Source organism: Chiloscyllium plagiosum, unplaced genomic scaffold (genome assembly GCF_037043375.1).
Source record: "Chiloscyllium plagiosum isolate Xiang-an unplaced genomic scaffold, Cpla_swu_hap1 HiC_scaffold_29, whole genome shotgun sequence".
NCBI classification, from domain to species: Eukaryota; Metazoa; Chordata; class Chondrichthyes; order Orectolobiformes; family Hemiscylliidae; genus Chiloscyllium; species Chiloscyllium plagiosum.
In genome coordinates, this window is record NW_028270167.1 from 41,844,049 (window position 1) to 41,870,473 (window position 26,425).

General features: G+C 43.9%; 1 protein-coding gene across 5 annotated transcripts in view; it reads right to left on the reverse strand.

Moving 5' to 3' along the window:
- nfrkb (nuclear factor related to kappaB binding protein) overlaps positions 1-26,425 on the reverse strand; it is a 169,741-nt gene that overhangs the window by 74,964 nt on the left and 68,352 nt on the right. For all 5 annotated transcript variants that reach the window (XM_087976526.1, XM_043676950.2, XM_043676949.2 and 2 more), the window contains exons 8-13: positions 19,081-19,165; positions 15,714-15,894; positions 13,976-14,081; positions 13,204-13,324; positions 2,713-2,790; positions 609-688 (exon numbers count right to left, since the gene is read on the reverse strand). In XM_087976526.1, coding sequence (XP_087832652.1) covers positions 609-688; positions 2,713-2,790; positions 13,204-13,324; positions 13,976-14,081; positions 15,714-15,894; positions 19,081-19,165 — 651 coding nt within the window. The remainder of the gene's footprint in view (positions 1-608; positions 689-2,712; positions 2,791-13,203; positions 13,325-13,975; positions 14,082-15,713; positions 15,895-19,080; positions 19,166-26,425) is intronic.

Here is a 26,425-nt window from a genome sequence, read left to right on the forward strand (position 1 = left end):
CAGTCCAAAGATGTGCAGGTCAGGTGAATTGGCCATGATAAATTGCCCGTAGTGTTAGGTAAGGAGTAAATGTATGGGCATGGGTGGGTTGCGCTTCGGCGGGGCGGTGTGGACTTGTTGGGCCAAAGGGCCTGTTTCCACACTGTAAGTAATCTAATCTAATCTAAAAAAAAAATAAATGCACTGGACAGATATGGTGGATTGGCTTGAATAACCAGCTTCTGAATTTATTTACAACCAGAGTAAAGTTTTGAGGTACTGCCTGATCTTGTATTTTACAACAATATGGAACAAACAACTGCAGATGCTGGCGATCTGAAACACACAAAAACGGAAATTGCTGGAGAAACTCAGCAGGTCTAGTAGCAGTTATGGAGACAAAGCAGAGTTTATGTTTCCATCCCAGTGACCCTTCATCAGAATGAGTTGAATAGAATTTACAATTTTGCCTTCTATTTACGTGAGGAACTGTGAGATAAACAGAGGTGTGAGTAAATTATAGAAACATAAGATGATTTTTGGTAGTCACTCAATTCATTCTGTGTCTGTACTGGCTGAGAAAGAGCTACCCAGTATAATCCTACCTTCCAGTTGTTGGATATATGTACCTTGGGAAATATCTGATCCTTCACCTCGAACCACAGCTGACACAGTGTAGTCACTTCCTTCTCGGAGTCCCGTCCAGAACCTAGACAAAATTGACCAGGATGTTGATTAGATTACTTACAGTGTGGAAAGAGGCCCTTCAGCCCAACAAGTCCACACCGACCCGCCGAAGCGCAACCCACCCAGACCCATTCCCCTACATTTACCCCTTCACGTAACACTACGGGCAATTCACCTAACCTGCACATCTTTAGACTGTGGGAGGAAATCGGAGCACCCGGAGGAAACCCACGCAGACACGGGGAGAATGTGCAAACTCCACACAGTCAGTCGCCTGAGGTGGGAATTGAACCCGGGTCTCTGGCGCTGTGAGGCAACAGTACTAACTACTGTGCCACCGTGCCTCCCAGGTAATGAACAGGTAAGAATCGTAATTTTCCTGTTTATGTGCTAGTCAGTCTTTGTAAACATTCATTGCAAGTAGTGCAGGACCCAGAGAGCTTGCTGACAGTTGTTGTTACCTCAGCAATTGCAAAATGGTTTGCCTATCTTTGCAAAACAGAAAATGGTAATATGCCTCAATAAGATTGAAACACAAAGCATCATAAGTATTATGTCTGGAGTTCTATTTACCACCAGTTAATAAGTTGCAACTTGCTTCCTTTCTTCTTCCTACCATTGTCATCTTTACCAGCTATTTGAATGATGAAGGATTTCTCTTCATCCTTGATTTACACAACAGATCTGTAGTTTCTGCTGTAAGTTACTGGCAATACTGCTCACCAGATGTACATTCAAACAATCATATAAGTTACAAGCGGGAATAGGCTTTTTGGCCCCCCGAGTCTTCTCCGTAAAGTCACACCTAATCTGATTCTGGCCTCAACCCATGCTCCTGGTTGCCCCAGCCCTTACACTCCCTGTTCGTCTACAATCTAAATCTGACTTCAGGTTATTTTTTTTTTAATAACTCTGCTTGAACTGAACTCCGAATCGAGAAATTCTTCTAAAATAGGAGACCCTGATGTGCCCCCTAATTCTAGTCTCTCCTGCAAGGTAAACATCCTTTCAGCATCTACTCTGTTAAGCCTCCTCAGCATCTTGAATATTTCAATCAGATCACCTCTCATTTTTCTAAACTTCTAAGAATACAGACTTAACTTTTCCTCATAAGATAATGCCTCGATCCAAGGAATTAGTCAATTTCTTTGAACTGCTTTTAATTCAATTATCACCAGGGAGATTTTCCAATATTTTCAACCTCAATGGCCCAAATCCTTGATCGAGTGGTTGCTCATCACAATCTAAGCCTGGCTGACTCCAAATGTGAAGATCAAGATCTACATCAAAATACTCGGTAAGAATCTCCTCTGGCATAAAAACCATTATTAACAACTTATTCCATACAACAGCAAGTGCAGAACATTTAGCAAGGGTTAAGCTTTACAAAATAGCTAACCATTTGAATTACTTCCTATTCCCCAACAGCTGAACATGAAATGAATTTTATTTATTTATTGCCTGATTGGGGAGGAAAGTTCCATTGGAGGAACTGAGAGATGGACAACACTCACAAAACATCACTCTCGCACAAGAACATTAAGCGATGAGACAAGTATGCCCTTTCAGCCAGCTCAACCATTCTAAAGGATTGTGGACTATCATACAAAATATACTTTCAGCCGGTGGAAATTCCCAGATCTAGGAGCAATTTCCAACTTGCTTTCATAAATCCAAGCAACTCAGCAAAGGTGAAGGACATCTGCCTGACAAGCATATTCTAGTAGTCAAACCAAGGTAGGACTTATACAGTAAATAGCAACGTCCCGAGGAATCTTGTGGATCAGAGGGACATAGGAGTACAAGTTGTAGGTCTCCCTGCTTCCACTGTCTATCAATTGTTATGGCAGACCAATAGCCTTTGCTGCAATGTTAACACTTCAGCCGTAAGATGTGTGTGAAGTACCTTCAAAGCTTTTTGAGATTTACAATGCACTACTATAAAGGAACACAGGAGAAGTAGCCATTCAGTCCCTCTTATAACAAAAGCTTTCTTTTGAAGATATCACACTGAACCCAAATGGAAGTAGAGTGTCACTAACTCACCAATCCACTTCCACTGCTGGCCTCGCTCTGTGCAGCTCACATATGGCTCAAAGTTGGAAGGAAGTGCTGACATTCCACCTGTGTCAAATCAAGCTACATTATCAGATAACAGCTCTGAAAAACTGATACAAGGACATGTTAAAACTAAACATCAATTAGAGTCCACAGGTAAATAAAAACATAAGGCAAAGATTGGGGATTAGGAAAGAGGCAAACATTAGATATCTAATCACAGGAGTGCAGGATAACAGAGAGTATAAAGTCAAGAATAGAATCACAGAATCCCTACAGTGCGCTAGGAGGCCATTTGGCCCATCGAGTCTACACCAACCCTCAGAAAAACACCCACCCTGCTATCTCTATAACCTTGCATTTCCCATGGCTAATCCACCTAGCCTGCACGTCCCTGGATACTTTGGGCAATTTAAGATGGCCAATCCACATAACCTACACATCTTTGGACTGTGGGAGGAAATTGGAGCACCTAGAGGAGAGAACATGCAACTCCACACACAGTTGCCCCGAGGCAGAAATCGAACCTGGTTCTCTGATGCTGTGAGGCAGCAGGGCTAATCACTGAGCCACCATGTTGCCCTCAGAGAAGAAGAATGAAATTAAATTGTCAAGGAACATAACCTAAAATAATGAAATAATTTATAAGCCCATGAATAAAGAGATGAGAAAAGGACTATTGTGGGTTAGACCAAATAATATGGGAAAAAATGAGGACTGCAGATGCTGGAGATCAGAGCTGAAAATGTGTTGCTGGAAAAGCGCAGCAGGTCAGGCAGCAACCAAGGAGCAGGAGAATTGATGTTTCGGGCATGAGCCCTTCTTCAGGAATGAGGAAACTGTGCCAAGCAGGCTAAGCTAAAAGGTAGGGAGGAGGGACTTGGGGGAGGCACGTTGGAAATGCGATAGTTGGAAGGAGGTTAAGGTGAGGGTGATAAGGTGAGGGTGATAGGCCGGAGTGGGGGTGGGGGCGGAGAGGTCAGGAAGAAGATTGCAGGTTAGGGAGGTGGTGCTGAGTTCGAGGGTTGGGACTGAGACAAGGTGGGGGGAGGGGAAATGAGGAAACTGGAGAAATCTGAGTTCATCCCTTGTGGTTGGACGGTTCCTAGACGGAAGATGAGGCGCTCTTCCTCCAGCCGTCGTGTTGCTATGGTCTGGCGATGGAGGAGTCCAAGGACCTGCATGTCCTTGGTGGAGTGGGAGGGGAAGTTGAAGTGTTGAGCCACGGGGTGGTTGGGTTGGTTGGTCCAGGTATCCCAGAGGTGTTCTCTGAAACGTTCCACAAGTAGGCGGCCTGAATCTCCAATATAGAGGAGGCCACGTCGTGTGCAGCGGATGCAGTAAATGATGTGTGTGGAGGTGCAGGTGAATATGTGGTGGATATGGAAGGATCCCTTGGTGCCTTGGAAGGAAGTAAGGGGGGAGGTGTGGGTGCAAGTTTTGCATTTCTTGTGGTTGCAGAGGAAGGTGCCGTGAGTGGAGGTTGGGTTGGTGGGGGCTGTGGACCTGACGAGGGAGTCACGGAGGGAGTGGTCTTTTCGGAACACTGATAGGGGAGGGGAGGGAAATATATCCCTGGTGGTGGGGTCCGTTTGGAGGTGGCGGAAATGGCGATGGATGATACGATGTATATGGAGGTTGGTGGGGGTGGTAGGTGAGGACCAGTGGGGTTCTGTCCTGGTGGCGATTGGAGGGGCGGGGCTCAAGGACGGAACAGCGGGAAGTGGAGGAGATGCAGTGGAGAGCATCGTCAACCACGTCTGGGGGGAAATTGCGGTCTTTGAAGAAGGAGGCCATCTGGGTTGTTCGATATTGGAACTGGTCCTCCTGGGAGCAGATGCGTCAGAGCCGAAGGAATTGGGAATATGGGATGGCGTTTTTACAGGGGGCAGGGTGGGAGTAGGTGTAGTCTAGGTAGCTGTGGGAGGCGGTTGGTTTATAGTAAATGTCCGTGTTGATTTGGTCGCCCGAGATAGAAATGGAGAGGTCTAGGAAGGGGAGGGAGGAGTCTAAGACGGTCCAGGTAAATTTGAGGTTGGGGTGGAAGGTGTTCGTAAAGTGGATGAACTGTTCAACCTCCTCGTGGGAGCACGAGGCAGCGCCGATACGTCATCATACATACCCCGTGGCTCAACACTTCAACTCCCCCTCCCACTCCACTAAGGAGATGCAGGTCCTTGGACTCCTCCATCGCCAGACCATAGCAACATGACGGCTGGAGGAAGAGCGCCTCATCTTCCGCCTAGGAACCCTCCAACCACAAGGGATGAACTCAGGTTTCTCCAGTTTCCTCATTTCCCCTCCCCCCACCTTGTCTCAGTCCCAACCCTCGAACTCAGCACCACCTTCCTAACCTGCAATCTTCTTCCTGACCTCTCCGCCCCCACCGCCATTCCGGCCTATCACCCTCACCTTTTCACCCTCACCTTAACCTCCTTCCAACTATCGCATTACCAACGCCCCTCCCCCAAGTCCCTCCTCCCTACCTTTTATCTTAGCCTGCTTGGCACACTTTCCTCATTCCTGAAGAAGGGCTCATGCCCGAAATGTCGATTCTCCTGCTCCCTAGACCAAATAATACCCCCAGGTAACCACAAAGAGATGGCAGTAATATGAAACAATTATTTTTGTTTTTAATAGGGAAAACAGGAAGGCATGAAAGTGAATGATGACATTCGGGCAAGCAAAATAAAACGGGATTGTAGAAGGGATAAACAAAGGATAAAACCCCTGGATCGAATACGTTACACCCACATATTTCAAAAATGATCTAGGGAACAGACAGCAAAGACATTATTGCACACGCTTAAGAATTTTTTCTAACAAGATGCTGAGCGTCAGAGGATTGGTGGATAGCTCATGTGATTCCTGTATTTAAGGACAGGGACAGAACCTGTCCAGTGAATTATTGATCAGGCATCTTAAAATTAATATCAGAGGTAGGATAAATAACTGAATCCTTGCTAAAGGAGAGAAAAGAAGTACATTGAAAAATAAGAAATATACTATTGAACAAGGAAAGTCTTGCTTGAGCAACTTTGCTGATTTTCTTTCAATGTGGCAACAGAGACAGGATAATAATAACGCAGAAGATGAATTCTGATCGAGAATGTGAGGTCAAGACGACATATAAAGGAATGAATTGTCACTGATTTCAAGACAGAAAGCACATTGTGTGGGTAAAGGGGTTACTCAGTAGCAGAAGGTGAGACATGTAAACATGCAAAATAGCAGCAGAAATAGACATTTGGCCCCTTGAGCCAGCTCTGCCATTCAATAAGATCACGGTGATATGTTTGAGTTCCGAATTTCATATTCCTGTCTGTCCTGAGAATATTCGATTCTCTTGTCTACAAGAATCTATCTATCTCTACTTTGAAATGATCCAATGACCCCACTTCTATCATTTTCTGAGTCAGGGAGCTCCAAAGTCACACAAGTCACTAAGAAAAAAAAATTCTCATCTCTGTCCTCAAGGAGTAGTGTTCGACAATGATCAGCACTGAAACCACTAATGTTAACAACTTTCATTAAAACTGAACCACAAACACAACTTCTCTATTAGCAGATGGCATCAAATTGCAAGAAGGATAGTCAGTACTCAGGAGGACTGCAAAAAATTATGAATACAATAAAAAAACCTTCTGAACCGGCAAATAATTGCCAAGTGAATTTAGGTCAGATAAATGTGAGTTAGTACTGTTTGCTAAGATGGTGAAGGAGGTCACATGCTACAATCTGTAAAAGCCATGGTTTGGCAAGACAATACAGAACAGAAAATCAGGAACTTTGCTTTTTTTTTTAAGACGGTTGGATTCAAAACTGGGGATGTCCTGCTAAAACGAAACTGAATCTTGGCTGAATTCTCCTAGAATAAGGCACGGGGTGACCTCACTGAGGTTTTTAAAATTGAAGAAACTCTTAATAGAGACAATACAGAGAAATTATTTCCCCTTGTGTGGAAAGTCCATCAAAGTAGTTACGAAGAGATCCAAGGAGGACTTCAAAGAAAATTCTTTACCTAAAAAGTGGAAAGAATATGGAACTGGCTACTACAGGAAAAAGGTTGAAGTGCATAGTATAACGGGAAGGCATCAGGGGAAGCTAGACAAGGAACTGAGAGAGAAGATGATAGAGGATTATGACAGTAAATTTAGTTGGGAAGAGGTTTGTTTCTGTGCTAGTATCCCATCTTAGACCATAAGACCATAAGACATAGGAGCGGAAGTAAGGCCATTCGGCCCATCGAGTCCACTCCGCCATTCAATCATGGCTGATGGGCATTTCAACTCCACTTACCCGAATTCTCCCCGTAGCCCTTAATTCCTTGTGACTTCAAGAATTTGTCAATTTCTGCCTTGAAGACATTCAGCGTCCCAGCCTCCACTGCACTCTGTGGCAATGAATTCCACAGGCCCACCACTCTCTGGCTGAAGAAATGTCTCTGTTCTGAATTTACCCCCTCTAATTCTAAGGCTGTGTCCATGGGTCCTAGTCTCCTCGCCTAACGAAAACAATTTCCTAGCATCCACCCTCTCCAAGCCATCTTGTAAGTTTCACAGGTGCGTAAAAAAAAAATCTGCATTGGTAAGCCCATTTCTTACAAAAGAGGGGACAAGCTGGATATTTAAAAAGGAAATTGAAGGGAAAGTTAGAACAAGAGAAGTCAAGAAAGACAACTGTATTAATGAGGCAGAAAACTCGGAAATGCATCATGCTGAAAGGTTGAGTGAAATAAGGGTTGATGGGAAGGGTGAGAGCAGTAACAAATTTAAAATACTATACATGAATGCACGAAGCATTAGACATAAGATGGATGAGCTTGAGGCTCTTTTTGAAATTGGCAGGTACGATATTGTGGGGATAACTGAGACGTGGCTTCAAGTGGACAGGGCCTGGGAAATGAATATTTAAGGATACACGTGTTATCGTAAGGACAGACTGACGGGCAGAGGGGGTGGGGTGGCCTTGTTAGTAAGGGATGATACTCAGTCCCTTGCACGGGGGGACCTAGAGTCAGGAGATGTAGAGTCAGTGTGGATAGAGCTTCGAAATACCAAGGGTAAAAAGACCCTCTTGGGAGTCATCTACAGACCCCCAAACAGTAGTCTGGATGTCAGATGTAAGTTAAATCAGGAGCTGAAATTGGCCTGTCGCAAAGATGTCACTACAGTTGTTATGGGGGATTTTAACATGCAGGTAGACTGGGAGAATCAGGATGGTATTGGGCCACAAGAAAGAGACTTTGTGGAGTGCCTCAGAGATGGATTCTTAGAGCAGCTGGTGCTGGAGCCGACCAGGGAGAAGGCAATTCTGGATCTGGTATTGTGTAACGAACCAGAATTGGTCAGAGACCTCGAAGTGAAGGAGCCATTGGGAAGTAGTGACCATAATACAATAAGCTTCAATCTGCAATTTGAGAGGGAGAGGGTACAGTCGGAAGTGACAGTTCTTCTGTTGAATAAAGGGAATTATGGAGCTATGAGGGAGGAGCTGGCCAAAGTTCAATGGTGCAATGGTGCAATACCTTAGCAGGGATGACCGTGGAGGAACAATGGCGGATATTTCTGTGTATAATGCAGAAGTTGCAGGATCAGTTCATTCCTAAAAGGAAGAAAGATCCCAGGAGAAGGCATGGGCGGCCGTGGCTGACGAGGGAAGTAAAGAAACATATAAAGTTAAAAGAGATAAAGTATAACATAGCTAAGATAAGTGGGAAAACTGAGGACTGGGAAGCTTTTAAAGAGCACCAGAGGATTACTAAGAAGGAAATACGCAGAGGAAAAATGAGGTACGAAGGTAAATTGGCCAAGAATATTAAGGAGGATAGTAAAAGCTTTTTTAGGTGTGTGCAAGGCAAAAAAATGGTTAGGACAAAAATTGGGCCCTTGAAGACAGAAACAGGGGAATAAATTACTAGGAACAAAGAAATGGCAGAGGAATTAAATGGGTACTTCAGATCTGTGTTCACTTGGGAAGACACAAGCAATCTCCCTGAGGTAACAGTGGCTGAAGGACCTGAACTTAAGGGAATTTATATTTGCCAGGATTTGGTGTTGGAGAAGGTCTGAAGGTTGATAAGTCTCCGGGGCCTGATGGTCTGCATCCCAGGGTACTGAAGGTGGTGGCTCGGGAAATCGTGGATGCGTTGGTGATTATTTTCCAGAGTTCAAGAGATTCGGGGTCGGTTCCTGAGGATTGGAGGGTGGCTAATGTTATACCACTTTTTAAGAAAGGTGGGCAAGAGAAAGCAGGTAATTATAGACCAGTTAGTCTGACCTCAGTGGTGGGAAAGATGCTGGAGTCTATTATAAAGGATGAAATTACTGCACATCTGGATAGTAGTAACAGGATAGGACAGAGTCAGCATGGATTTATGAAGGGGAAATCATGCTTGACTAATCTTCTTGAATTTTTTGAGGATGTAACTATGAAGTTGGACGAGGGAAATCCAGTAGATGCAGTCCCACACAGGAGGTTAGTGAGTAAAATTAGGGTGCATGGTATTGGGGGCAAAGTACTAGATTGGAATGAAAATTGGTTGGCTAATAGGAAATAAAGGGTAGTGATAAACGGCTCCATTTCGGAATGGCAGGCAGTGACCAGTGGGGTACCGCAGGGATCAGTGCTGGGACCGCAGCTTTTTACAATATATGTTAATGATATAGAAGATGGTATCAGCAATAACATTAGCAAATTTGCTGATGATACAAAGCTGGGTGGCAGGGTGAAAAGTGATGAGGATGTTAGGAGATTACAGGGTGACCTGGACAAGTTAGGTGAGTGGGCAGATGCATGGCAGATGCTGTTTAATGTGGATAAATGTATGGTTATCCACTTTGGTAGCAAGAACAGGAAGGCAGACTACTACCTCAATGGAATCAATTTATGTAAAGGGGCAGTACAGAGAGATCTGGGTGTTCTTGTACACCAGTCAATGAAGGCAAGCATGCAGGTACAGCAGGTAGTGAAGAAGGCTAATAGCATGCTGGCCTTCATAACAAGAGGAATTGAGTATAGAAGCAAAGAGGTGCTTCTGCAGCTGTACAGGGCCCTGGTGAGACCACACCTGGAGTACTGTGTGCAGTTCTGGTCTCCAAATTTGAGAAAAGACATTCTGGCTATTGAGGGAGTGTAGCGTAGGTTCACGAGGTCAATTCCTGGAATGGCAGGATTACCGTACACTGAAAGACTGAAGCGACTGGGCTTGTATACCCTTGAGTTTCGAAGATTGAGAGGGGATCTGATTGAGACGTATAAGATTATGAAAGGATTGGACACTCTGGCAGTAGGAAACATATTTCCACTGATGGGTGAGTGCCGAACCAGAGGACACAGCTTAAAAATACGGGGTAGGCCATTTAGGACAGAGCTCAGGAGAAACGTCTTCACCCAGAGAGTGGTGGCTGTGTGGAATGCTCTGCCACAGGGAGCAGTGGAGGCCCACTCTCTGGATTCATTTAAGAAGGAGTTGGATAGAGCTCTCAAAGATAGTGGAATCAAGGGTTATGGAGATAAGGCAGGAACAGGATACTGATTAGGAATGATCAGCCATGATTATATTGAATGGCGGTGCAGGCTCGAAGGGCTGAATGGCCTACTCCTGCACCTATTGTCTATTGTCTATTAAAACATCCCAAAGCATGTTTCAGTCAATGAAAGTAATCACTGTTGGAACTGATTAAAAAACAGTGCTAATTTCACAGCAATGTCTCACAAACAGCATTACGACAATAATCATAGAACATAGAATACAGCGCAGTACAGGCCCTTCGACCCTCGATGTTGCGCCGATCCAAGCCCACCTACCTACACTAGCCCACTATCCTCCATATGCCTATCCAATGCCCGTTTAAATGCCCATAAAGAGGGAGAGTCCACCACTGCTACTGGCAGGGCATTCCATGAACTCACGACTCGCTGAGTAAAGAACCTACCCCTAACATCTGTCCTATACCTACCACCCCTTAATTTAAAGCTATGCCCCCTCGTAATAGCTGACTCCATACGTGGAAAAAGATTCTCACTGTCGACCTTATCTAAACCCCTAATCATCTTGTACACCTCTATTAAGTCATCCCTAAACCTTCTTTTCTCCAATGAAAACAACCTCAAGTGCCTCAGCTTTTCCTCAGATTATTTATTTTAGTGATGTTGCTTGGGGGACAAATCTAGGTAAGCAAGCCAGGGATAACTCACCTCTTCAATCAGTGCCATGGCACATTTTGCACCCACCTGAAATGGTAGAGGTGGCTTTGGCTTAATGTCTCATTGGTAAACAGCTGCTCCAACAGTGTAGCAATTCCTCAGGACTGCACTGGAAGGTCAGCCTAGACCAGCCTTCTCGAGGTTTGGAATGGGACTTGAAACTTAGAACCTTTGGACTTAGACAGGAGAGCAGCTAAAGAAGCCATGACTAATAAGTTCCTTTCAGTCACCCAAATTCATGCACTCACTCATTTTGGGGAGGCAACGACGAAGTGTTATTACGGCTGACAATCATGAGACCCAGGTAATATTCATGGGACACGGGTTTGAATCCTACCATGGCGGACAGTGTAATTTGAATTTTAAAAAATCTGGAATTAAGAGTGTATTGATGATTATGATGCATTGGAGATTGCCAGAAAAACCCATCTTTGTTCATTAATGTCCTTTAGGGAAGGAAACTACCATCCTTACCTGGCTTGGCCCACATGTGAATCCAGACCCATAACAATGTGATTAACTCTCAACTGCTGTCTAGGCAAGTAGTGATGGCAATAAATGCTGGCTTCACCCCATGAATGAATTAAAAAAAAACTCCAAGGCTGATCTGGATTTGTTCACAGTAAATTTGTACATGTTCCCGACACAATGGGGCCAACTCATTTAGGAAATGTAGATCCAGTTTCAATCACAGGGCGGCACAGTGGCTCAGTGCTTAGCACTGCTGCCTCACAGCATCAGGTCCCAGGTTCGATTCCAGCCTCGGGTGACTGTCTGTGTGGAGTTTGCACATTCTCCCCATGTCTGCGTGGGTTTCCGCTGGGTGCTCCGGTTTCCTCCCACAGTCCAAAGATGTGCAGGTCAGGTGAATTGGCCATGCTAAATTGCCCATAGTGTTAGGTGCATTAGTCAGAGGGAAATGGGTCTGGGTGGGTTACTCTTCGGAGGGTTGGTGTGGACTGGTTGGGCTGAAGGGCCTGTTTCCACACCGTAGGGAATCTAAAATCAATTCTTAATTAGATTCTTTCAACTTAAAATAAGGCAACTTAAAGCTTGTGACTGCCGACTTTAAACGATTGATTGCCTTTGAAATAAACTACAAATTACACTCTAAATTGAAGATTTTGACACTTTCTTACCCAGCAAATGCAAACAATCACTCCAAGGCTGATCTGGATTCACTCAGAGAATGTGTGTACTCCAAATACAAAGGGCCTAGCTCACTCAGTAAATGTGGATGCATAAATAACCACATGAAATATTTCTATTTTGATGATACATTTATATCCGCACACCTGACGGGAGTAAAATTAGAAATCATGGAAATATACTGCAGGTCAGGAATCTGTCTCTGTAAACTTAGCACTTCATCCAACGGCTAGTCATTGGAAGTGAATTAAAACAGATATGCAAAACCAACAAAAGACTGTGGCTACTAGGAATGTGAAATAAACTCAAAGTGCTGAAGAAACTCAGCAGATCCAGCAGCATCCATGGAGCTAGAAACAGAGAAAATGCTTGGAATCTGATATCACATTTCTTCAGAACAATGTTTTGAGCAAATTAAAAGGAAGGAGAGGGAGGAAGAACAACAGGGAAATTCTATAATCAGATGACAGGACAGATTAAATTACAAAATATGTCACAGTAGAAGGAAATCGTAATGTGTAAATTACAGAAAATGTTCAGACTAAGTGTGAATGGCTGGACAAACAAATGCCAAACACAATGTGAAGAAATAAGAAGAAACAACCACATCTTCTTTTAAAACATCAAACCAGCAAAAACATGACACAAGTGGGGCGAGAGTTTAAAAGCCAAAATATGGAATCTGATGATTGGAACCTGTTGATACCAAACCTACCAAAAGGTCAAAATGATGAGCTAAGATTAAATCCTGTCAGAGATTCCAATCACCTCAGCCCAATCTGTGTAATTGGGTACTGCAAAGAAAGGTCAAAAGAAGGGAAAATCCAAAAATGTGCAGATTTAGGCAGATTGGCTAAGTTAAATTGTCTGTACTATCCAGGGATCTGCAGCCATGGGAAATGCAGAGTTATAGGGATAGGATAGGGGGTAGGACTGGGCAGGATGCTGTTCAGAGGGTCAGTGTGCATTTGATGGGCCGAATGGCCTACTTCCACACTGTGGAGATTCTATGACATCTCACTCAACTTGTGAAAGAAAGTGAACAATATTTTAGTTTTCAAGCATTACGTAATCATATAAATTACAGTCACTCTTTATATGAGAAACCAGACTTACTCTCACCTTCACCAGAAAGGAAGCGGACAGCAGAATGGACTAGTTCTGACCAGTTGGAAGCATCTGAGAACCAAGAGTTTAACGTACTGGGAGCTGAGATCTGCCACTCAAGCACTTTCTCCTCAATCTGTAAAAATACACCACAAGGTGAAAATGTACTGGAGACAATTCCTGTGTCCTGGTCCCTATCTCTCTGTCTCAACATTATAACATATAGTATATGCAATCTAAGACATAAAAAATCAGCAATCGACAAACAAGAATAGACAACAAAGTGTGAGCAAGTATGGGATGGGGGGGGGGCAAAGAAGATAGTGAAAAGAACTGAGTGTGCTCATGTGTGGGTGTGAAGGAATCAATGAAGGGAAAAAACAAGTTAAAGAATAGGACAGGGAAATGGGTATGGATGAGGGAGTGCAAATAGAGAATGGGGTGGGGATAGACGTGTGGGAGTTGGGGAGGGGGGGGGTGAGGACGATCGAGAGAAGGGAGAAAGGAGAACCCTAAGTGAGTTGGTCAGAATAGGAAGAGGAAACATATATATCCATACATTTCTGATATCATTGGAAAGCTTCTGTCCAATGCCTCTATATCCTTAACAATGATGACCAAAAACAGGAACATGAAGGAAAGTGCGGTGACTCGCAGACTATTTTCTTTTGTGACAAATAGTTTTTCCTTACTGAGGATGCATCACAAAAGGAAATACTAACTTTTGCAGACAGCATTGGAAATCAAATGCTGCTGTTACCCCTAATGTCAATATTGTGCCACTTACCCCAGCCAAACTTGCCTCTCCCTCTGCCAGCAAAATCTCCTGTAGCAAACCAAAGAAACTGCCTGTGATCCCAGGAACTGCTGTCAGCTTCGTCGCATCTAGAGTCCTGCACAAAATACACAAAGCATTCAAGTTTAAGGGCCACGACACAGATACAGTTTAACAATGACTCCACTACTCCTTTTTACCAAGCCTGCACTGAGTTTGAGGAAGGCTGTAATCTGCATGTTATCAGTGTCATACTCAGTTTTTCAATCATAGGTCTTCCAATTTGTCCACCATCTTCGAGAACCTCTTCTTCATTTTCCAGCTGTCCTCACATCACAGAATCACTACAATGCAGAAAGAGGCCACTTGGCCCATCGAGTCTGCCTCCGCAGAGCTTCCCATCTAGATCCAGACTCCAACGCTATCACTAAATCCACATTTACCATGGCCCATTCACCTAGTCTACACACCCTGGACAAGTTAGCATGGTTATGCGCGTCTTTGGACTGTAGAAAGAAACTGGAGCAGCAAAGGAAACTCGCAGAGACACAGGGAGAATGTGCAAACTCCACATAAACAATCATCCAAGGCTGGAATTGAATCCAGGTCCCTGGTACTGAGATGGCAGTGCTAATCACTGTGCCATAGTGCCACCTGACATGGGTCTCATTTCTATCAGGAGATGGTCACAACATTTCCTGAATTGGTTTTTCTCTGCTCCGCCACCACCCAGCTCACTCAAAGAATGATCTCCCCTTACTTAAATCTCAGTTGTTCACTGCTTTGTTCACCTGCGCTGGTTTCACATCCTTAAATATATGTTCTATTGCATCTTTAAAAGCCCTCTCATCTTCACTCCTACTTCTGTCTTGTTTCACTATTTTAAATTCCTCCTTGAACACACATTTCCATTGACTCTTAATTCCTTGAACTCCCTTTTAAAATTGCTCTCCCTGTCCTTGCTGCCAGCTAACCTGGAGTCATCTACTGACCTCTTCATTCCTGCCCCACTCTCTACCATTCTTAACCCAACTGTCAATGGCAGGGTATCTTGCTGTCAGCAGTAGGATTTCTCAGATTCCCATATCCGCATCTTATTCAGGAATTCTACAAAGCTTTGTCTGGCCTGTATGGAATCCCCCATCCCAAGAAAGGATAATTCTGTATTGTTATGATACTCCCACAGTGCTGTTAGGAAAGGGCATTCTGGCATTTCCACCTGGTGAAAAAGTGAAAGACTGGTGACATATGAAATGGTGAAAGAAGTTCAAATCCAGATGGTGTTTGACTCAAATGAGGACCCTTGGAGGTGATGGTGTTTCAGTGCACCTAGTCCCCTTGTCCTTCGAGATGGTGGCTGTGGGTTTGGGAAATGCCACTGAGAAAGCCTCTTGCCTGTCCAGGCTTTCAAGCTCCTTGATGCATGACCAATTGACAATAGGCCTTTCAAATACCAGAGTACAATTAGAGTCCCACATGTCATCCAAATGTTTAAACACAACTCCCGCTACATTCTCTGCAGCAGACAGATCCACAGAGAGCAGCCACACAACTGATCCCTTTAGTTTGGGGAATCTGAAGAGACCGTGGAGTGACTGGAACTCTCTTGCTGCTGAGACTGAGTCTGTGCTCACTAAAGTGGGGGAAAAGCATTCACCTCGACTAATCTGTCTACATCCATTCACATGGTTTGGGTTGTAAACTCTATCACAATTGTACCAAGCATCTGAATATCTAATAAATTACTTACTGTTCAGGAGCAGAGACTGGTCTGGTGACAATCTGCTGCTCAGGAGCTGCTGCAGTACCTCCCTCAGCTCCTGATGACTCAGCTAAATCTTCTGGTTCTGTTTTTATCACTTTGAGTTTCTTTTTCTTCCTCTCCTCTTTATCCTTCATCCGCTTCTTTGGGAATGTAAGATCGAGCAAAGCTTTTTGGGATATAGAACAAAGCATTAATTTCACAACTGCGCACCTCCTTGCAAAGCTCAGGGTCTGTTCCCAGGGGTAAATATCAGTCAACATTCCAGAAGAACATTGCTTTTCAGCTCAGCCATCTCATGCCATTTCCACAGTTAACTCAAGAATTAGCCTCTCCGCCCTTTCACTTACATACTTTTCCTTTGCAATGTCATGCAAAAGCATCCATCTATATATACACTGTTAATTCATAACCCTCAATCTCAATGTTTCACTTGCTATTCTCACAATGGGAGACGTTACTAACTCTCCAGCAAGCTACAGCTTTTCCATTTGAACATGGAGATACAACTCTGTGTCCTTATCACTCACCCCATTCCCTTTCCCAGTGATAACTATGGATCAAATCAGACTGTCAGTCACTTCAGAGTCCTGGTATCCCTGAGTTGAGCTACATAAACTGTACTCCCTAACAAAACAAAAACACTCATTTCCAAATCAGCTCCAATCTTTATTTTTAGAATAGCTCAGTCCACAAGCCATTAAAACCTTCATGCATTCTAACATTCTCCTGGTTGACCTCCTAATCTCCACCCTCCATGAATTTGAGCTCAGCAAAGCTCTGCTTGTACCGTGCCCTATGCAATGTCCCACTTACACATGTGAATAGCTTCTTCTTGCTGACCTGCACAGCTGCAGAGTCACAGAACAGTCCAACTCGCTCATACTGACTAGACATCCCAATCTGACCTAGTCCCATTTGCCAACATTTGGCCCATATCCTTCTAACCCTTCCTATTCATATCCATCTTTTAAATGTAACTGTACCTGCCTCGAACAGTTCCTCTGGCAGCTGGTTCTATACACGCACCACCCTCTGTGTGAAAACGTTACCCTTGGATCCTTTTTAAATCTTTCCCCTCTCACCTTCAACATACACCCTTTAGTTTAGGACTCCACCACCTTCAGAAAAATACCTTGGCTATTCACCCTATCTGTGCCCCTCATGATTTTATAAACCTCTAAGGTCACCCCTCCACCTCTGACATGCCAGGGAAAAAGGCCTCGGTTAGTCAGCCTCTCCCTTTAACTCAAACCTTTCAGTCCTAGCAGTTCTCCTATTCCTCAATGTCTATTATTAATCATTGTGTTTCAACCATTTCACATCCCTACTCTCTGTAACAACCCAAGTCTTCAGAATCTCTCTCCCTCTGACTCGACCTACCCCCATATCCTTGCTTTTCACTAGCAATAGATCAATAACTCCCTCTGCTTTGGACTGTGGAATTCCCTCCTGCAAACTCTCTGTGTTGATAATCTTTTCAATTCTAGACTGATGTGAGTCTTGTCTTAATTCCACTTCCCAGTCTTACTCTATCTTGAATATACTTAAGGACCCAGCCTTCACTGCTCTCTGGAATAGATTATTCCAGAGATTAACAACACTTTGACAACCCTTTGAGGGTGGCTCAGTGCTTAGCAATGATGCCTCACAGCGGCAGGGACCCAGGTTCGATTCCATCTCCCTGTGTCGGCATGGGCTTCCTCTAGGTGCTCTGGTTTCCTCCCACAGTCCAAAGATGTGCAGATTAGGTGAATTGGCCATGTAAAATTGACCATAGTTTTCAGGGATGTGAAGGTTAGGTGCATTAGTCAGGGGAAATGTAGAGTAATAGGGTAGGGGAATGGGTCTGGGTGAGTTTTCTTTGGAGGGACAGTGTGGACTTGTTGGGCCAAATAGCCTGTTTCCACACTGTAGGGATTCTATGTTCTTTAAAGAAATTTCTCATTTCTGTCTTAAGTAGGAGAATTCAATATTTTGAAACTGAATCCCCTTGTTCCAGATATTCTGAGCACAGACATGCTCTCAACCTGACCTCTTTGTTACAACCTTAATGAAGTTAATTTGTCAACATGATTTTCTTTTCACAACACCACGTTGAATCTTCTAGAGTCATGATTTTCTAAATGCCCTGCTGCCACTTCATTAATAACAGACTGCAGCATTTTCCTAATGACAGATGTAACGCAAGAAGGCCTAACACTTTGTGTTTTCTATTGTGGTGCTCCATTAGTAGTTTTTCCAAACACTGGGATCTTGCCAGACTCTTAAGGCATTTTAAAAGGTTACAAACAATTCATTTACAAATTCTGCAGCCACTTCCTTTAAAACCCTAAGATGCATGACAGTGAACTTTACAAAATTTAATCAACTAGATTTCCCAACACTTTCTCTAGCTTTCATGATTATTTCAAGCTCATCTTTTGCCTTCCTACTATTCTTCAAATGCTTTGTATCTAGCATTGTAAAGACAGATACAAAACATCTTCTGTCTCTGTGAAGCTTTGAGCTTTTCTATTTGAAAGTTGTGCACTCAGGATTTGATTTCTCAACACCGCCACATGACCACCCTGATCCTGCTTGTCTTCTGATCAGGTTTTGAAGTGTGCCATTGGAAATGTTTCAACAACTAACACACAGGTCAAAACACAAACACAGAACAAGTCAAACAACTTTCTGCTGACAGATCAAACACAGGCATGTCAAAATATCCAACAAATTTTCACAACAGTTCATAATTAAACCTGTTGAGACACCAGAAATTAGCCTAGAGATCTCTAACCCCACATAGATAACCCTAGCCTACTCCGAACACCCTACAAAAAGGAAGCTCTACCTAGACACCCTCCTTCTGGGATGCTATCATTTCCACTGATAGACACTGGCATCCAGTCCACCTCACCTCCACATTGACATTGGCATCAGCACAACCATTCCTGTAAGATACTGGCACCTGTAAACCACTGGACATGCACATGCCAGATAGGACGGAGATGCAATCCTGAGAACTTGAGTTTGAATTCAATCATGGCAATCTGTGATTTGAGTTTAATTTTAACAGAAACAAAAATCTGGAAACGGAAATCTAGCAGCAGCAAAAATGACCATGAAGCTGCTAGACTTGAAAAAGTTTGACTGGTTTACAAATGTCTGAGAGAGATTAGACTTGCCATTCTGATGTGTCTGACCTACACAGAAGTGCTTTACAGCAAGGCAGAATGAGACCCTTGGTTGTATCACATAAAAGGTAGTCCAATTGCAACTCAGAGGTTACTGGGACTGGGGATGATATATTAGACCTGCCACAATTCTTATAGCCAAAGGATGAATAAATGAGGAACCAAGCTTCACTCACCTGCCAGTGAGCCCCGTCGGCCAGCATTCATACGAGTGATGATATCATTGAAAGTCAAGTCACCAGTTGCAAGGTCGGGATGGTCCTGTGGATGAATCAATGGGAGAAAAATATAATGCAGAGCAAGGAGGAAAGGGGAGGTGGGACAAGGGTTGGTGGGGGGAGATGATGAGTATGGTGCAGGACATAACTGCATTCTGTTGTACTGGGCACTTTCAACCCTTATTAAAGAGAATTCACCCTGACCCTTTCCCATCAACATAACAGCAAAAAACAAGAAATTGTCTGACCTACAAGAACAATTTGCCAAGTTCCTTTATGTCTTCATTGTACTGGGAAGATGATACACTATCACAGATTGTAAGGGAAGTTTTCTAATGTTCCTGGTTAGGTTGACGGCAGTTAGCTGTTTATCTTTGTATTCTCTCCACCAAAAGATTCCAGGAAAATGGAGACACAGCAAAAAAATGACTGAATAAAACAAAGAACTGCAGATGCTGAAGATCTGAAACAAAAATAGAAATTGCTGGAGACAACTCAGTAGGTCTGGCAGAATCTGTGGAGAGAATGCAGAGTTAACGTTTCAAGTCCAGTGACCTTCCTCCAGTCCTCTGAAATGTTCAAAATTCAATGAAGGGTCATTGAACTTGAAATGTTAACTCTGCATTCTCCCACTGGCCGGCGGGACTGATCCACAGATGCTGCCAGACCGGCTGAGTTTCTCCAGGAATTTCAGTTTCTGTAATGATGAATGAATGCTAGTTCTTTCAGGGCATCTCACAAGCAGTAACCTTATTGTTTCAGGGCTACGTGGCTACAAATCATTTTCAGAGAAGCCAGTGAGAGATACAATTTTGATATTGCTTTTGTGATGAACTCTGCAGTTTGAAAGAAGCTGTTATTTTTGAGACATACCCCAGACAAAATGGATGGAAAATAATTCTGGAACAGTGAAGTGTAATTGGATTTCTGCTTGTAGGGTCACTTCTGAGAAGTCCCTAATGAATTAATGTTGCTATAGGAATGAGAGAATGAAAGCAAGGCAATTATAAGAAGGCAGACACTGATTGGAGTGCTACACATGTTTCAGCTTGTTGTGCTACACATGTCCCTTATATTTAGAAGGAGCAAGCAGAGCTCTCTACTGTAAAGGTCAGGTTTTCTGTTTGACAGAAGAAACATCAGACAGGGGTCCTTGGTGAAGCAATATGGGAGTGACTGAAAAGAACTGAAACGTAAAGTTCTGTGCATAGTTCAAGCAAGCTAAAGAGCTAGATATTTGAATTAGAGAAAACCACACCATGAACACGGGGTATTGTTAGCTAGGTGGCTGAAAAGGAAAGCTACACCATCAGGACTGTCATAATCCAAGGGAAATAATCCAGTGACATGCAGCCATTCAGTATTAATCATGTCAATTGAACTTGGATGGAACAGATTTGCTAGTGGAAGTGATATGAATGCCAAATCCATTGATTAGGAAAAGTGAGACATCCTACAGATTATTTAGATTAGATTCCCTACAGTGTGGAAACAGGCCCTTTGGCCCAACAAGTCCACACCGACCCTCCGAAGAGCAACCCACCCAGACCCATTCCCCTACATTCACCCCTGGCTAATGCACCTAATACTACGGGCAATTTATTATGGCCAATTCACCTTCCCTGTACATCTTTGGACTGTGGGAGGAAATCAGATTGCCTGGAGGAAACCCACGCAGACACGGAGAGAATGTGTAAACTCCACACAGACAGTTGCCCGAGAAAGGAACTGAACCCAGGTCCTTGGCGCTGTGAGGCAGCAGTGCTAACCACTGAACCACCGTGCTGCCCCTATAGAAGACCTTGGGGTTCAAAAACCTTGAAGTTTGAGATGATGCTTTGTGTGAACCATGTGAGAATTGTCTTTGTTCTATCAATGAAAATGAATTGTACCATTTTCATTCAAACACTATTTGTCAGCTAATGTGTGTTTAACTTCACAATAACATTGCGTTTGACTCTTGAGTTCCTTTTGTTGCAGAACTCCTTTCTTCTTTTGGTTTCTATAAGGATTTGAACACCTTGCTTTATTTTTTGATATGAAGCAGAGTGAAATACTCCTTTCAATCCTGAACACCAAATATCAGCAAGGAATACTGCCTTTGAAGAGAGCACAGCATGAGTTTACCAGAACAACAGAAAGACACCAAACTTTACATCATGAAGTGAACGAACTTAAAGTAGGATTGTATTTACTGAAATAGTGATGGTTGAAGAATGATGTAATAAAATCCTCCAAGATATTAATGGAAACAGAGAAATCATTTTTCCTGATTGGAGTGTCTAGGACTAGGAAACAAAGTCTAAACAAGAACCAAATGGTGACAGACATTGGAATCCATTTGCAAATGGAAATTAGATATTCTAAAAAGGTGCCATATTCTAATCAAAACGTTAACAGTTTCACTCTGCACAAATGCTGCCGGACTTGCTGAGTATTTTCAGCACTTCTTTTTTATTGCAACTAAAATTAATAGACTTATGCTAGCCCAAGGTAGTAAAAGATATGGGGAGAAGATGAGTGCATGGAGTTAGGTCACAGGTGTACCATTAACCCAACAAATGGTGGCCAACACACTGAAGGTGGCAGAGGTTCCTCCTGTTTCTTCTTTGGTTTTGGCTTTTCAGTGTATATCTTTAATGAAGTAACAGAGGGAGTTGGCGAGATTACTGTTGTTAATGTATATGTAGACTTTCAAACCATGCCTCACAATTGACTGGTGTTAAAAATTAGTCATGATGTGGAGGTGTTGGCGTTGGACTGGGGTGGACAAGGTCAGATGTCAGATGACACGAGGTTATAGTCCAACAGGTTTATTTGAAATTACGAGCTTTGAGCGTTGCTTCACCTGACAAAGGGGCAACATTCCAAAAGCTTGTGATTTCAAATAAACCTCTTAGACTATAACCCGGTGTCATCTGACCTTCAAAATTAGTGAGAGCATAGATGTAAATTTTGCTAAGGGAGAAAAAGTAACATTGAATGATTTCTTTCCAGCCTAAAGTGAACTTAACAGCAATATTGTTGGGAGAGCAGTATTCAGCTTTTTTGATGCCCTTTCTAAATTACTTGGACTTTGGTGCACAAAGCCGAACTTTAAAGTCTGCAGAGGATCTAATGCAGGTACCCTGTATATGGGAAATGTTTGTGAGAGTGAGTAGTCCTGTCCTGTGCCAAATCACACACCCATGACAAAAGAGGTGTGGGTAGGGGAAACCATGTCCCCCCCCATTCCTCTCACCTATAATTCAAGATTGTTGTGCTCTCCAGTCACTATACCCGAAGATCATAACTCTGCAATTGTGCAAAATTAAGTGAGAACCCATCAGCTTTGGCTAATATTTGGTATTGAGGTTAGTAGGACAACATACCAAATTCAACGTTTGTGAGAAGATTTGTAGCTCGGGTGCTCGTTGCTGTGGTTCTGTTCGCCGAGCTGGAAGTTTTTGTTGCAAACGTTTCGTCCCCTGTCTAGGTGACATCCTCAGTGCTTGGGAGCCTCCTGTGAAGCGCTTCTGTGGTGTTTCCTCCGGCATTTATAGTGGCCTGTCCTTGCCGCTTCCGGTTGTCAGTTTCAGCTGTCCGCTGTAGTGGCCGGTATATTGGGTCCAGGTCTATGTGTTTGTTGATGGAGTTTGTGAATGAGTGCCATGCTTCTAGGAATTCCCTGGCTGTTCTTTGTTTCGCTTGCCCTATAATGGTAGTGTTGTCCCAGTCAAATTCATGTTGCTTGTCGTCTGCATGTGTGGCTACTAGGGATAGCTGGTCGTGTTGTTTCGTGGCTAGTTGATGTTCGTGGATGCGGATCGTTAGCTGTCTTCCTGTTTGTCCTATAGAGTGTTTTGTGCAGTCCTTGCATGGGATTTTGTACACTACTAGGGACCAGCTATCCCTAGTAGCCACACACGCAGACGACAAGCAACATGAATTTGACTGGGACAACACTACCATTATAGGGCAAGCGAAACAAAGAACAGCCAGGGAATTCCTAGAAGCATGGCACTCATCCACAAACTCAATCAACAAACACATCGACCTGGACCCATATACCGGTTACTACAGCGGACAGCTGAAACTGACAACCGGAAGCGGCAAGGAGAGGCCACTATAAATGCCGGAGGAAACACCACAGAAGCGCTTCACAGGATGCTCCCAAGCACTGCGGATGTCACCTAGACAGGGGACGAAACGTTTGCAACAAAAACTTCCAGCTTGGCGAACAGAACCACAGCAACATACCAAATGGTGGAGACCAGCAAGATGTGTGACATACCCAGGTTACAGTCATGGCATTTGAGGAAAGTGGTAGAACCTGTGAGGAGTCTCAGAGCTCACGAATATGGCGACCAATATATTGCAAACAGCAACATAATAATGATCGGCAAATCTGTATTTGTTATGTTGATCCTGAGATGAATGTTGGTCGGTACATGAGGAATAACTCTCATACCCTTTTCTGAAGTGGTACAGAACCTTACACATTCACCCGAGCAGGTAAAATAGGGTCTGATGTTTCTTTCAAAAGACAGCAATTACAAAAATGAAATTCTTCCTCTACTGCATTGCAGTGTCAGCTTTGATCTTTGTGATCAGATCCTGTGGTGATCCCAGAACCTTGTACTTCAGAGGCAATCAACTAAGCCACAGCACTCAAACACAGCAATAGAATACAAAACAATGAAGCTATGCTAAACTCTTCAAAATCAATATTTTCTTCAGTATTTACAAACGAGAGGGACCATATTGTTGAAGAGGAGAGTGTGAAACAGACTGGTAAGCTAGAAGAGATACTTGTTAGGAAGGAAGATATGTTGGGCATTTTGAACAACTTGAGGATAGACAAGTCCCCCGGGCCTGACGGGATATATCCTAGGATTATGTGGGAAGCAAGAGAGGAAATTGCAGAGCCGTTGGCAATGATCTTTTCGTCTTCACTGTCAACGGGGGTGGTACCAGGGGACTGGAGAGTGGCGAATGTTGTGCCCCTGTTCAAAAGAGGGAATAGGGATAACCCCGGGAATTACAGTCTTACTTCGGTGGTCGGCAAAGTAATGGAAAGGGTACTGAGGGATAGGATTTATGAGTATCTGGAAAGCCACTGCTTGATTAGGGACAGCCAGCACAGATTTGTGAAGGGTAGGTCTTGTCTTACAAGTCTTATTGAATTCTTTGAGGAGGTGACCAAGCACGTGGATGAGGGTAGAGCAGTGGATGTCACGTACATGGATTTTAGTAAGGCATTTGATAAGGTTCCCCATGGTGGGCTTATGCGGAAAGTAAGGAGGCACGGGATAGAGGGAAATTTGGCCAGTTGGATAGAAAACTGGCTAACCGGTCGAAGTCAGAGAGTGGTGGTAGATGGTAAATATTCAGCCTGGAGCCCAGTTACAAGTGGAGTTCCGCAGGGATCAGTTCTGGGTCCTCTGCTGTTTGTAATTTTTATTAATGACTTGGAAGAGGGAGTCGAAGGGTGGGTCAGTAAATTTGCAGATGATACGAAGATTGGTGGAGTTGTGGATAGTGAGGAGGGCTGTTGTCGGCTGCAAAGAGACTTAGATATGATGCAGATCTGGGCTGAGGAGTGGCAGATGGAGTTCAACCCTGTCAAGTGTGAGGTTGTCCACTTTGGAAGGACAAATAAGAACGCGGAATACAGGGTTAACGGTAGGGTTCTTAGTAAGGTGGAGGAGCAGAGGGATCTTGGGGTCTATGTTCATAGATCTTTGAAAGTTGCCACTCAGGTGGATAGAGCTTGTAAGAAGGCCTATGGTGTATTAGCATTCATTAGCAGAGGGACTGAATTCAAGAGTTGCGAGGTGATGTTGCAGCTGTACAGGACCTTGGTTAGGCCACATTTGGAGTACTGTGTGCAGTTCTGGTCACCTCACTTTAGGAAAGATGTGGAAGCTTTGGAGAGGGTGCAGAGAAGATTTACCAGGATGTTGCCTGGAATGGAGAATAGGTCGTACGAGGATAGGTTGAGTGCTAGTCCTTTTCTCATTGGAATGGCGAAGGATGAGGGGTGACTTGTTAGAGGTTTATAAGATGATCAGAGGAATAGATTAGATTAGATTAGATTACTTTACAGTGTGGAAACAGGCCCTTCGGCCCAACAAAGTCCACACCGACCCGCCGAAGCGTAACCCACCCATACCCCTACATTTACCCCTTACCTAACACTACGGGCAATTTAGCATGGCCAATTCACCTGACCTGCACATCTTTGGACTGTGGGAGGAAACCCACGCAGACACGGGGAGAATGTGCAAACTCCACACAGTCAGTCGCCTGAGGCGAGAATTGAACCCGGGTCTCTGGCGCTGCGAGGCAGCAGTGCTAACCACTGTGCCACCGTGCCGCCCACAAATAGATAGAGTAGACAGTCAGAAACCTTTTTCCCGGGTACAATAGAGTGTTACAAGGGGACATAAATTTAAGGTGAAGGGTGGAAGGTATAGGGGAGATGTCAGGGGTAGGTTCTTTACCCAGAGAGTGGTGGGGGCATGGAATGCGCTGCCTGTGGGAGTGGCAAGAGTTAGACTCATTGGCGACCTTCAAGCAGCAATTGGATAGGTACATGGATGGGTGCTTAAGCTAGGACAAATGTTCGGCACAACATTGTGGGCTGAAGGGCCTGTTCTGTGCTGCATTGTTCTATGTTCTATCATTGGTTAGACCATAATCCAATTCCAGGCAGCACATTTTAGGAAAGATGCCAAGGTCTTAGAAAGATACAGAAGAATATTACCAAAAATGCAGCAGGGATGACAAACTTCATTTGAGAGAAGCTTAAATGAGGACGCTTCAAAGTAAGGCACAGGCACTGCTGGGATTTGAAGCCAGAATCTACTGATTACAAGATTGGATTAGATTCCCTACAATGCGAAAACAGGGCCTTTGGCCCAACAAATCCACACCGACCATCCGAGGGGTAACCCACCCAGACACATTTCCCTCTGACTAATGTACCCAACACTCTGGGCAATTTAGCATGGCCAATCCCACCTGATCTGCACATCTTTGGACTGTGGGAGGAAACCGGAGCGCCCGGAGGAAACCCACGCAGACACGGGGAGAACGTACAAACTCCACACAGACAATCACCTGAGGCTGGAATCAAACCCGGGTTCCTGGCGCTGTGAGGCACCATTGCTAACCACTGAGCCACCGTGCCGCCCCAAAGGTAGCACTTTACAGTTTGTGTGACACCCTGATTTAGCTATTTAATGTGGAAAGTCAGAAGTCTTTCTCCATCAAGCAGCAAAGAGATTTGATAGGGAGTGTTAAAAAATCATGAATGTTT